At 39.8% G+C, this 13267-nt stretch overlaps 1 protein-coding gene across 5 annotated transcripts in view; it reads right to left on the bottom strand.

Annotated features, from left to right (window-relative positions):
• SLC35B4 (solute carrier family 35 member B4) overlaps positions 1-9758 on the bottom strand; it is a 32619-nt gene extending 22861 nt beyond the window's left edge. For 3 of the 5 annotated variants that reach the window (XM_023530301.1, XM_011359536.2, XM_011359537.2), the window contains exons 1-2: positions 9483-9701; positions 4597-4710 (exon numbers count right to left, since the gene is read on the bottom strand). In XM_023530301.1, the coding sequence (XP_023386069.1) occupies positions 4597-4710; positions 9483-9559 (191 nt within the window). In that variant the 5' untranslated portion in view covers positions 9560-9701. Of the gene's footprint in view, positions 1-4596; positions 4711-9482 lie in introns of all 5 variants that reach the window. The other 2 variants (XM_011359535.2, XM_023530302.1) reach the window with 2 other exon arrangements.
• Between the last annotated feature and the right edge of the window lie 3509 nt (positions 9759-13267).

Below are 13267 nucleotides of genomic sequence, written 5' to 3'. Positions count from 1 at the left end.
GGAGCTAGGAATAATTTTAAGAATTTAATTTGATTTAAAACATAGCTACTGAACGACTAACTATTGGGTCAAAGAAGAAATCAGAGATCAAAACAAATGGAAATGAAAATACAACATATCAAAATTTGGGGGAGGCAGCAAAAGTGGTTCTAATAGGGAAGTTTAGAGAATTGCAGGCCTAACAAAATAAGTTGAAAAAATTTATCTCAGGAAATAGAGGAAAAAACTTATAAAAAAAAAAACACACACACACACACACACACACAAATGAAGCAGAAGTAAAAAAATAAAAAACAGAGTGAAAATAAATGAAATAGAGAAGATGATAGGAAAAAAAAAATGAAAGAGCTGGTTCTTTGAAAATTTAAACAAAATTTACAAACCTCTGGCTAGACTAAGAAAAAAAAACTAGACTCAAATTCAGAAATGAAAGAGAAGTTAGAACAGAGACCACAGAAATACAAAGATTTATACAAGAATGTTATGAAAGGTTATACAACACCAAATTCGATAAATGGAAAATTTTTTTAAATGGACAAATTATTAGGGATATATAGCCTTCCTAGATTGAACCAAGAAGAACTGGAAAACCTAAATAAACTGATCACTAGTAAGGAAATTAAAATAGTAGTTAAAAACCTCCCCAAAAAACAAAACTCCAGGACCAGATGGCTTTGGTAAATTCTGCCAAACATTCAAAGATTTAACAACAATTCTTCTTAATCTCTTCCAAAAAACTGAAGAGGAGGGAATATTTCCCAACTCAGGCCAATATTACCCTGATATCAAAACCAGGCAAAGACACACAAAAAATGACAGGCCAATATTTCTGATGAACACAGATGCAAAAATTCTCAACAAAATACTAGCAAATTAAATACAACAATACATCATGATCAAGTGGGGTTCATTCCAGGGACGTAAAGATGGTTCAGCATTCACGAATCAACCAATGTGATACACCACATTAACAAAATAAAAGATTAAAAATCATATGATCATATCGAGAAGCAGAAAAAGCATCTAACAACATAAAACATCCATTTATGATTAAAACGCTCAATAAAATCTGTATAGAAGTACCTCAACATAATAAAGGCCATATATGACAAACCCTCAGCTGATATTATATTCAAGGGTGAAAAACTTTGTTTTTCTCCAAGGTCAGGAACAAGACAAGGATGCCCATTCTTACCACTGTTATCCAACATAGTACTATACGTCCTAGCCAGAGCAATAATGGATGAAATGAAAGGCATCCAAAGTGGGGATGAAGAAGTAAAGCTGCCACTTTTTGCAGATGACATGATTTTATACACAGAAAACACTAAAGACTCCACTGAAAGATTATTAGACACAATAAACAAATACAGTAAAGTTGCAAGGTACAAAATCAATATACAAAAATCACTGCATTCTTATCTACTAAAGACAAAATATCAGAAAAAGAAACATAGAAAACAATCTCATTTACGACTGCAACAAAAAAGATAAAATATCTAGGAATACACTTAACAAAAGAGGTGAAGGAACTGTACACTGAGAACTGTAAGACACTGTTGAAAGAAATTGAAGACGACACAAAAGAATGGAAAGATATTCTGTGTTCATGGATTGGAAGAATGAACCCAGTTAAAATGGCCATATTACCTACAACAATATACAGATTTAATGCAATCTCCATCAAAAGAACTGTATAATTTCACCCATATGTGGGATATAAAGCAAAAAAAAAACAAATGAACAAGCAAGCGAAAAAACAAACTCATAAACACAGACAACAGAATGGTGGTTACCAGAGGGGACAGAAAGAGCATGAAGAGGGTAAAGGGGATCAAACACATGGTGACGGAGAGAGACTAGACTCTGGGTGGTGATCACACAATAGAGTATAATAGATGTCCTATTATAAAGTTGTACACCTGAAATTTATATAATGTTATTAACCAATGTTATCAATAAATTTAATTTAAAAAAAAAGTGAATTGGTCATTTTTTATTATTGTATCAGTTCTTTGTATAATTTTCATATACCTCTAAAGAACCTGAAAATGGTTAATTCTCACAACTACTTCCACTATACACTTGTTTATACTAATCTTCACTATTTCTGAATAAAAGATTTGTTAAGTCAAGAGTTACTTTCAGCCTATTAATTGTAAATAATTATCCCACATTCTGAACCCATGGCCTCCAAATTAATGAGGACATCATTTAACTTGACTAAACATATTTAAAAGCAGGGCCCATGTTTTTGAGTTTATACTTCTTAAACAAAACAAAACAAAACTAAAAAAATGCAGTAACCCTAATACCTTAAGATATATAAAGGGATACAAAGAAATGAACAATTATGAACGAATGAATTAAATAATTTTATATTCATATGTCCCCATTTTGAACTAGAAAATACTTAAGATGCCCTTCCTACATATCAGGTTAAACCATGTAAAATTACCATTTTATTTTTGTAAGTCGAAAAGGGTTTAGAACATCAGCAATTTCATTTGATTCAACCTAATACATTCAATAGGAGAAAAAGTAGTATTTGAAATAAATGGCTAAAGAAATGCAGGGAAAAGGCAAATAAGTGGTTCCATATTCTTCAGGAGATATTGACCTTTGTCCACAGATCCCCACTCTTTCCTTGTCTTTGCTCACCTGAAGAATGTGACAGCACCAAGTGTCAAGTTATCTTTCCTAACGAGAACCTATTTTGCATTGTTGGTTAGGTATGGAGCTATATCCCCCAATAGGCAGCCATGCCAGGGCTAGACTAACACAGTCTGGAAAGTCTGAGGAGCTGTCCCATGAATGCAGAGCACAGTATCACACACGTGCAAAACTGTTAGCTGTTTCACAGCATCTAAATAATATGGTACCTGGTGACTTCACGAGGTTTCTTGCCAAATTTTCTTAGCCCTGTCTTGAAAAGATGCCATTTAGAGAGAAAGTGGGTTCATCAAGGTCTTGCAGGATAATTAATTCCACCTATATTCCACATTGCTTGCCTACACAGCATTGCCGAGAAATCACTCATGGGGATGAGTGACATGAGCAAGATTTTGATTACGGCTTTGCAGACAGAAAATAAAAAGCCAGCACAAACGAGACACACGTGAGAGGATGGCAGTTAGGACAAAGATCATGGGAGCCTCAAAGGGCAGGTTAGGGACTCTGGGCTTCCCTCTGTCCTGACGGTGACCCCTGAGTGTTTGCGAGAAAGGGTGCCACGATACAAAGGTAGGGAGTTGACATGGAGGGATGAGGTGACAGGCAGGAGGTCAGCCAGCTAGGATACTATTATAAAAGTTAGTGAGAGAGAGAATATGTTCCTGAACTATGCTTATGGCAGCCAGAATGGCAAGAGATGGGGGAAGGAGAGAAAGGGTCAGAGGAATCAAAAAATGCGGCTGCTCTGACTGTGATGTAAATGCTGGTCTTGGGAGCAAAAAGTTTTATGCAGATACTAAAGCCAATAGAAACGAACAAAAAAGTATTCGGACTATGTAGCATCGCATTGGGAAATTTTAAAATACAATATTAATTACAAAATTCAGCCAGATTTTCTATAGCAAGCTATAGAAAAATTCGGTGTCATTTAGTACATCTACAATGTTGTATAACTATCACCTCCATTTCCAAAAGCTATTCATTTTTAACTTTAAAAAATTTTTTCAATTACAGTTAACATCCAACATTATATTCGTTTCAGGTGTACAACACAGTGATTAGACATTTATATAACTTACGAAGGGATCCCCTGATAAGTCTGGCACCCATATGGCACCATACATAGTTACTACAATATTACCGACTGTACTCCCTATGCTGTATTTTACATCCCCATGACTGTTATTACATGTGACAATTTGTCCGTCTTAATCCCGCCCCCTTTTTCACCCATCCCCTCCACCCCATCCCATCTGGCAACCATCAATTTGTTCTGTTTCTATGAGTACTAATTTGAAAAGATATACGCACCCCTATGTTCACTGCAGCATTTACAATGGCCAAGACATGGAAGCAACCTAAGTGCCCACTGACAGACGAATGGATAAATAAGATGTGGTATATATATACACACAATGGAATATTCTCAGCCATAAGAAAATCTTGACATTGTGATAACATGGATGGACCTAGAGAGTATTTCACAAAATAAGTCAGAGAAAGACAAACAGCATATGATTTCACTTTATGTGGATTCTACAAAACGAATGAATAAACAAAGCCATTTGTTTTTTTTAAAAGGAATAATGATACAACTCTAACCATATTTGATAAGGATAGCATACATAACGGTTTAAAAATTGGTGGTCACACTAGGCTTTTAATTGGCCATACAATACACAGACACACATTTATAGACCTTTTTGTCTCCATTTTAGTTATTTTAAGTGTGATGGCAGGAATTTCATTCTAAATACAGGCTCTCTGGAGTTTCGCAACATATTAAATTCAGAAAATTATTATGCTACTCATATCTTTGATATAAATCTTATAAAAGGATGTCTCATATTCCTTTTGTACAAGTATAAGAAAAGCTCTTAACTTTAAAAAACAAAGGCTAAAAGAGACTTCGGTGCGCCATACCTTATTGGGATAGCAGGCTGCTTCCTTCCCAAGTCTGCTTCAAAGAGAAAGCCTTCCACAGCGATAAATAAAAATTGTGCAAAAGTCACAATGTTCCCGCATCCTGGATGTTTCCTGTGTAATGAAAAACAAGATGAAAAACAAGGCACAGGAAACTGAGATGAGGCCACTCTGGCTTGTTACAGTGATAGGTCAAAATAACTGGATAGATTTCTATTGCTCACTGTCCTCTGTTTTCATATCCTATGGGTCACACACATTTTGCAGTATACCTGTCAGCACTATTTCACTCTTCCATAGTGTACCAGGCCATAAGAATCACTGATACACTCATTTCCTAGAGCTATGATACTTTCCTAGTAAACTGTGGGAAGTTGGTCATATGCTCTTACTGGGAACCTCACTCAACCAAGAGGGCTTCAGGATCCCAGTCGGCTCGGAAAGCAAAGCCCAGAGAGAAATCTGCTCGGGCCTCTTGGGATGTTTACATGTCCTCCAGACCAGGAATCTGAGACTGCTGTCAATCGAAGAGGTGTACCCAGTGTTGGTGACACGGACATTACCTTAGATAGCGCCTCCATGGGGGCAAAAATTGGATCCTGGGGTGGAAGAGAATCTTATTATTTTCATAAGTACGAAAAACATATACATATTGTACATAAGCTCATATATAGTGTATCTGGAGGTGGGGATGATTCAAACAAAATGTCTAAGACGGGGCCGGTGGTCGGCGGGGGGAGGTTAAGAAGCAACAATGAAAAGATGGAGGACATTGCTCTAGTCTACTAGTCTCCACAGCCCTAAACACAAATATATTAGGCACTCGACAAATGTTCATGAAATTCAATCGAACCTCTGCAGTGATCTACGTAAGGAATAGGGAATCTTCCACAGTGACTGCTGAGAACAAACTGACAAGGCAGAAAATACCTTCTGACATCCCTCTTGAGGTTCTCTGTGAAAATTACTTAAAAGGTTTGTGGTTTTGAGTTTATCCTCCATTAGGCTCTGTTCGATCACTGGAAGGAGTACAAAGTGAGCAGCTGTCTTTGTTTCTCTGAAGCTTCCAGATTTCCCATATTACCAATATTCCCATATTACGAAACATGGCCTTTGCGTTCTGTATCTTCACCTTAACCCAAAGCTAGTGACTAGAGGGACTTAACTGTATTATGGTATTAAATATAATGGTATTTATTAAAAACAACTCCATTCTCCATTGGTGGTATTAATATTAAATAGCAGTGCCAAGTATACAAACTCTTAAATACTCCCATCAGGCATAATAAACAAACGATATATAAATTCCAAGCATAAGCCATTCTTGAAGAGCTACGCTTACCATCTGAAGCAGAACGGCTGCTACTCCTTAAGCTCTACTGCCTGTGAAGGTGTCCCTGAAAACTACTGCTTTATATTCAATTCAGTGACTTCTTCTAGCACTTCTTATGTTCAGGGGACAGGGCTATGCGTTGCAGGAATCCATAAATAATCATGTAAGACATTTACCTCATTCAAGGAGCTAATTAAAACCGTTAGCCTAAATATGAGTGACAGGATGAGGAACTTTAGCTCTAGCTAGTTCCTAGCACAGTGATTTTCAACTCTGGCTAGGCCGCTCATTAAAATCCATGTGCCTGGGGAGTTCTCCCTGGCTTGGTCTGCAGTAGGGCCCTGGCACCTGTACTTCTGAAGGCTTCCTACCTGATTCTAATGTGCAGACAGAGAACCAACCACTAGTGTGGGTCTGGAGAAAGGGCTGGGATGGGTGTGCGGGTGTAAGACACGCAGCTCATTATTATGTGCTGACGCAGGATTGAGAACCACTGTGCTCCACAGAGGTTAAAAGTACAGGATGACAGACAGGACCCAGCTCTGTCACTTACCCTGTGACGGTGGACGTTAACTACCTTATCTACATCTGGTTTTATCTTTAAAACTAAAACGGGAATAGCATTACTGCCTATCTCAGTGGTTTATTGTAGAGCAAATAAGCCAGTCTCTGAAAAGCATTTCCCACAGTGTCTGGCACGGGAGGCAAAAGGCAAAGACTAGAACTCAAAGGCAACCGGTTTGAACAAAGCAGCTCTGAAGAAAAATTGGGCAGGCAGTTTATGCCTTTTTGTACCTCCTAGTCTAGATTTAGGAAACTTTCCTATTTGATTCAGCATTAGGCACTTGATTGAAAAATAAAATGGGAAAAAGAAAATGTTTCAAATTGTTCTCATGTAAGACACACAATACCTTGCCTAGTTAGTGAGCTGATGCGTATCTTGCTTCCAAGAATGTACGCTTCTTCAGCAGAGAGATCGAGGCACTCGCTCATTGTCTGCATCTGTTCTTTACATTGCATTGTGCTTTATATTTTATTATAGGTCCCAATTATAGGTATGAAAATCAGAAAGAAAAACCTAAATTTGTTTTTCAATTTGGGAAAAGTGGTTAAAAATGTTCACTTCTCTCTGCAAGTCACTTTAGCATTTCTACTTATGTTTAATGTTCTACTTGTCACTTATTAGGGCACCCGATGGTTCCAAGGAAGCCATAAAAAAAGCAGTTCCTTCCTGCTCTGTAAAAATTTATGAGCTTTCCGCTGTGACGTTCCAAGATAAAGTCACAAATTCCGAGAAGGCCAAAACTACAAAGAACTTTAAAGACCACATAGTCCAAACAGCTCTTATTTTATTGATCTGTAACATGACAAGTCGTGAGTTGCCCAAGCAAATCAGGAAAAAAGCTGCTATTCGGTCTGGTGTGCCATTCATTAAATTAATAAATGTACTTCTCACCGCTTTATGAAAATCCATTGCTGTATGCAAAAATCCAGACATACATAAAAAGATGAGTGATGAGTTATTTACAAATTATCCAAACTGTTCTAAATAGGAGCTCTAATAACTCCCAAAAACATTCTGTAAACAAACGCATCATACAAGGTATCTCTGTCTTGAAACAAAGTTGTTTAAACGTAGGGGAAGGTGACTATTAGTAAGCTTCGAGCTTTGCACATGAATCTCATTTAATCCTTCAAAACCACGTGAGGCTGGTAGAGCCATCACCTGCCTTTTTTTTTTTTGTTTAGAAAAAACTCCCGAGACAAATTTAGCCAAGGGCTCAAAACTAGTAAAGAAGACATTCAGTTGCTAGCATAACTGACGTCATATAGCCTTTGGTAAGATTTAACTTAATAGCATATTCAACACAAAGATTACTCTATCATTTTCTGACCTTTGTATTTCCATGGCTGGTCTGATTTTATCGCTTTCAATTTCCAAAGTAATCTTCCTTTGAAATGTACCAGCTTACAGCAGGATACATTTTTTTCATTTTCATATCCCTCGCCACCTACTCTCAAGAATGACAAATGACAGAGCTTCATCAACTTTCTGCATAACAAAATTTCAAGCTCTGGAACTATAAAAATTAACCCCACACAGTTTAACCTTAAATAAACTGGTTGCTTCAGAATGACTTAATCAATGGTATCGAGAAAATAAAATACATTTCTAGTAGGCACCACATGAGGAACTGGGGATCCAAGATCTATAGGCTGCTCAAGTTCAAAATTAACAGGGAGGCTGAAAAAGTATTGGACTATGAGTTTAGATATCCTGGATTCCAGTTCTGGCTCTGCAACTTACAAGTAGTAAAAGATTATCTGACTTCTTAGTACCTGTTTCATTTTCAGTAAGACAGAGATGATAATTCTTGACTTATTTTGTACACAAGATTGTCTTGATGGTCAATGGAGACAAAATGTTGACTCAGAAACATAGAATAGATAGCACCATAGACCGTATTTTACAGCAAGAAAGAGGCTCAGAAAGGCTAAATGAGTTAAAAGGTCACACAGCCAGCATATGACAGAGCCAGGACTGAAATTCATAATTTTGAGATTTTAAGTCTGGAGCCTTTTCCAGTCCACCTCTTGTCCTTTCTGTAATGGTTTCTGCCCACTGAACTCTGCACTTTGTTTCTCAACATTATTTACGTGCCACCTCAATAAAGCCCACCTAGTCTCCCTTTGGTAAGGTACCCTAGCCGCTCTTTTTCTGAGGCAACATTAGTTTATAACATTATATATTTCAAGTGTGCAACATCAGAATCTGACATCAGTGTGTAATAATACAGTGTGCTCACCACCTGAAATCTATAGCTTCCATTCGCCATCTCTTGATCTGTTTCGCCCTCCTCATCCCCCATTCTTAATTTATAAGATTACACCTCAAAACACATGCTTCCCAATTTAAAGACTAACATCTTAAAGCTGGAAGTTCTCTCTCAGGTCAATCGGACGGGCCTCATGCATAAATAAGAATCTGTTCTACTACATCACAGAGTCATGTTTGGACAAAGTACTCATAACCATCTTCAGGGGTAACAATAAAACAAATGTTCTGCGGGCTACTTTAATACACACGAAACTTTCTTTGCAGCGTGGACAAACTCAGACTGCCTTATAAGTCAAAAAGCTTTGCTCAAATCAAACGTCTGGTGTTATTAACAGGATGGAGAAAAGCGCTGGAGGAACCCTGGCTTCTGCCAAGAGCTCCCTGCCCACCTGGGACCAGTCACGTGAGAATTCTCGCAGCTCTAATCCTCCAGTGAGTGAAAAAGGGGTGACGACAGCAACTCCCCGAGTGTTCCCCTCCGAGGGGTACTGTGAAACCGTCAGGAAGGACGGAGGACCGTGCGCAGGATAAAGGAGCAGCCGACTCGGCAGGGTCCGGGGCAGCCCAGAGGCGACCCCGGGCTCAGGAGCGTCCCACAGCCGACCCTGCGCGCTGGGGGTTGCGGAGCAGCCCGGGGGGCAGCGCACAGACACCTCTCATCCGGCTTTCTCAGAGCAGTCCGGAACACCCGTGCGGCCCGTGGGGATCACTCACCTGGCCAGAAGCTCTAAAAAGATCACGTTACTGCAGCAGCCTGCGAAAACCAGGCCCACCGCGAAGAACGGGCGCATGGCCGGTGCAGGGAACGGGGAGCGAGCGCGCAGAGAAAGCGCCCGCCTATACCGCGACCCCAGGAAGCCGGGCTGCTTCCTCGGCCGCGGCACAGAACATCGCCACTGTCCTGGAGCGCAGCTCTTCCCCGGGGCCACCGCGGTCTCCGGCAGAGGAGCTGTAGTTCGCAGTCAGACCCGGCCCCATTCATCTGAGAGGGCGTCCGAGTCCGGGCCAGACTACATATCCCAGGCCGCCGTGCGCCCTTACGTCAGGCTGGGTCGCGTGCCGCCTCCGCTGGGCGGCTCCGCCAGAGAGAGAAGGGCGGGGTACCCGTCATGCGTTGCGCGCTAGGAAATCGCGGGGCTTGCTGGGAAGTGAAGTTCCCACGCTGTCTTAACAAACGCAAGAGCTGGAGCCACTAGGCTACAGAACTGTAATTGATCATTGGAGGCATTCTAGCATCTGAAACAATTACGCTGAATTGAGTGAAAGTAGCAATTCTTCTGAACTTAACTTTTCTACCTCTTGGAAAGAACACTGGACTCAGGAAGTTCTGGGATTGAATTTTGGCTCAACTACTAATCAGCATTGCTGTCACAAGCATCTTCTTTAAGCCTCAGTCTCATCATAGGTAAAGATGGGAACAGTAATGCCTATCTTACCACTTGCTGTGCAAGTTATAATCTGTGATCACCTGGGAATCTCGTTAAATATGTGTTCTGGTTCACTCCGCCTGCAGTTTGCCCTGAGATTCTGCATTTCTAACAAGTTCTCAGGGCTGCTGGAGCTACTGGTCTGTGGACCACACTTTGAAGAGAGATGCTTATAAAACAGTTGACTTTTAGAGACTTTACCCCACCCCTGTTATTGGCTCTGAGACCTGCAACCCAATTTTTCCTTAGTCTCTTCCTTCCTCTTAGCCCCAAATTATGCTCGAACTGATTTATCTTTCTTTCAACTTCACTTCACTACCAAATATCTTTAAAGAGAACTCTATATTCAGAGTCTCTGCTTTTTTCTCTGATCAAAGCCAGATTTTTGAAAATAGTCTCATTTAGAATCCTACTGACCTTAATCGTCAAAACCACATATAGCAGGTCTTTGGATAACGTTTTCTTGTGAACTTAATTCTTGCTTATATTAATTAGCCTATTGCAAAATTGGTTTCACTATACATTGATCGTTTCACTTAAAGTTGCAGTTTCCAAGAACCTAGCAAGCGAGGATTTAGCACAGTCTCATCTTACTTGATCTTGCAGTGGCTTTTGACAATGAAAGCTCCATCTTCCTGACATTCTCCTGTCCCTCTGCATGAGTCTCCTGTTTCTCTTTCTACTTCTCTTATTTATTCAGTATCCTCTGCTCACTGAATTCTCCTTCCAAAGTTCCATTATTTGTCCCTCCTTTTATTGCCCTGAACACTCTCCATTGGTGGTCTCATCTCCATGACTTCAACCATTACCATACATAACTGTGGTCTTACATATATATAAATGTACAGCCTCAATCTCTCTTGTGTCTTAAAGTTTCCAACCGCTTCTTTGACATCTTGACCAAGATGATGCGTGAGCAGGGGAACTTTATGCTCACAAAAGCTGTCTGTGTGTAGCTTTTCAATGCACCGTTCATGGCACCCTCCTCTATATCGCCAGCGCTCCAGTCATACCTCTACTATTCCAGGAATCATGTTGCATTGTAGGTATCTGTTTTCATGTCAGTCTCCCCTCGCTAGACTATGCCTTTTTGTGGACAGGAACCGGGAATCACTAATTCATCTCTAGATCTTTAACATCATATATAGTGACTGGTATCTAATATGTACATATAGTTTCTGTTGAATACATGAATGAATGAATGAACTCGACTTCATTATTTGAGTAAAATAATTCACACCTCATAAATTCGATACATATGCAATATTTTCAGCCTAATTTAAAAAATGTAAACATTGAAATTTCACTGCTCAATGAACTTACATAAACAATGACATGGAACCAATACTCTGCCAGGAAACAGAATATTACTAGCACTCCAGAAGCCCCTCATCTCCGCTTCCAATCACTAATCCCCTCCAGGAGTAACTGCTTTTCTTACTTTCTAACCCTAGAAATTAGTTTTGCTTTTGGGGGAGACTTTATGTAAACAAAATCATACAGAAAACATTTTCTTTTTTTTCTGCTTCTTTCACTCAACATTGACAGTTCATCAGTGTTGTTCCGCGTATTTGTAGTTTATTTATCTCATTACTGTATAGCATTCCCTTGTATGAATATACCATGGTTTGTCTCTTTCCTAATGTTGGAGAGTTTGGCTCTCATGAATAATGCTGCTATGAAATTTCTTCTATGGAGCTTTTGGTGAAATAAACACATAGTTTCATTGGATATTAGTATATTAATCAAGGACCAGTAAGATCATAAAAATCACCCAATAATTTGAACAGGGAAAGTTTATATAAAGAACTATTAACTAGTAACAGAGGATTTGTTTCTATGAGGTGTTTAAAAAATCACCCAAGATTATAGGGAGAGCAGATGCAAGGAGCAGCTACTGCCTAGGCCTGAGACAGGCTACCCACGGAAGGAACAAATTTAGAAGAGGGCCTTCTCTCTACCAAATTGAGATTCAGGCTTTCTAGAAGGAGGTTTGGCTTCAGCCCTCTGGCTAGCAGAGAATTTCAGTGAGATGCTGATAAAACTCGCTATGAGCCACCCTTTGGAGTACAGCGGGGACACTGGCCCATTTGTCAGGAAGCTGCTGGTCAGGGGTACTGTACTGTAGAACCACCTATAAGGGTACTGCTGAACTTGCCAAAGTGAATGCCACAGTGTGTCCCATATACTGCAGGGACAGGAAAGGAGGAAAACACCAGAACCAGGACGAGAAGTCACTTCCTGTAGTGCACTGCTGCACCCAGCCTGACAAAGCTCGGCATTTGCGCCACCTGGCAGAGGATAAATATCCACGGGATTCAGTTTCGCCATTACAAGCAGGGCCAAGGAAGGTGGGTTCGGTGCTGAGAGGCTGTCAATCAACAACTGGGACACCCCGGGCTGTTTTTTTTAGGGGTTATTTCAACTTTAACATTTTAATTATTTCATCATAAAACCAAAGCTATGAAGTATTGGCATGGCTTCATCTCCCAGATATTTTTTTTTTTTCTTTTTCCTTCTCCTGACCTCAAACTTCTAGCATCTTTGAATGAATAGCATTTTCTGGGTTGGCGGCTGGACTTACCCTGTTTAAACCTTGGCTCAGTCCTCTTCCCCCGTGAAGAAGCACCTGTCTCTCTGGGAGTGTTATCATCTTTGCCACCGTGTTATCAGCAGGAAAAGCTGTCAAGGTTGTTTTAAAAGCCATTTTTGTTTCTAATTCCAGCCACTCAGACATATTTTGAATCATTTATAAAATCCACTTAACCAAGCTGTTGACAAAAAAAAGTTAAGTAAGACGATTCCTGTGGGATACTGCTTGACAAGTGTCCTTGAGTCGACAATCCTACAGAGATTCGTCACTTGATTTTTTTTTAAACTTGTTTTCCATATCTATCACATGAGGATGATTTTCTCCTCTCTGTATCACATACAGCTCGCGATGCTTGGCGATGTGCACAGGCAAGGCACACTATAATATACTTAAGGTATTATACATAATACAAAAATATTTTCGCTACTTGCTTCATAGGTCAGATTCAAGCAATGCTCCAGTGTATTGATAGATTTATA

The sequence above is a fragment of the Pteropus vampyrus genome, unplaced genomic scaffold, assembly GCF_000151845.1.
Source record: "Pteropus vampyrus isolate Shadow unplaced genomic scaffold, Pvam_2.0 Scaffold48, whole genome shotgun sequence".
Lineage (NCBI taxonomy): Eukaryota > Metazoa > Chordata > Mammalia > Chiroptera > Pteropodidae > Pteropus > Pteropus vampyrus.
Note: the sequence above shows the minus strand (reverse complement) of the source record. Positions and strands in the feature narration are given on the sequence as shown.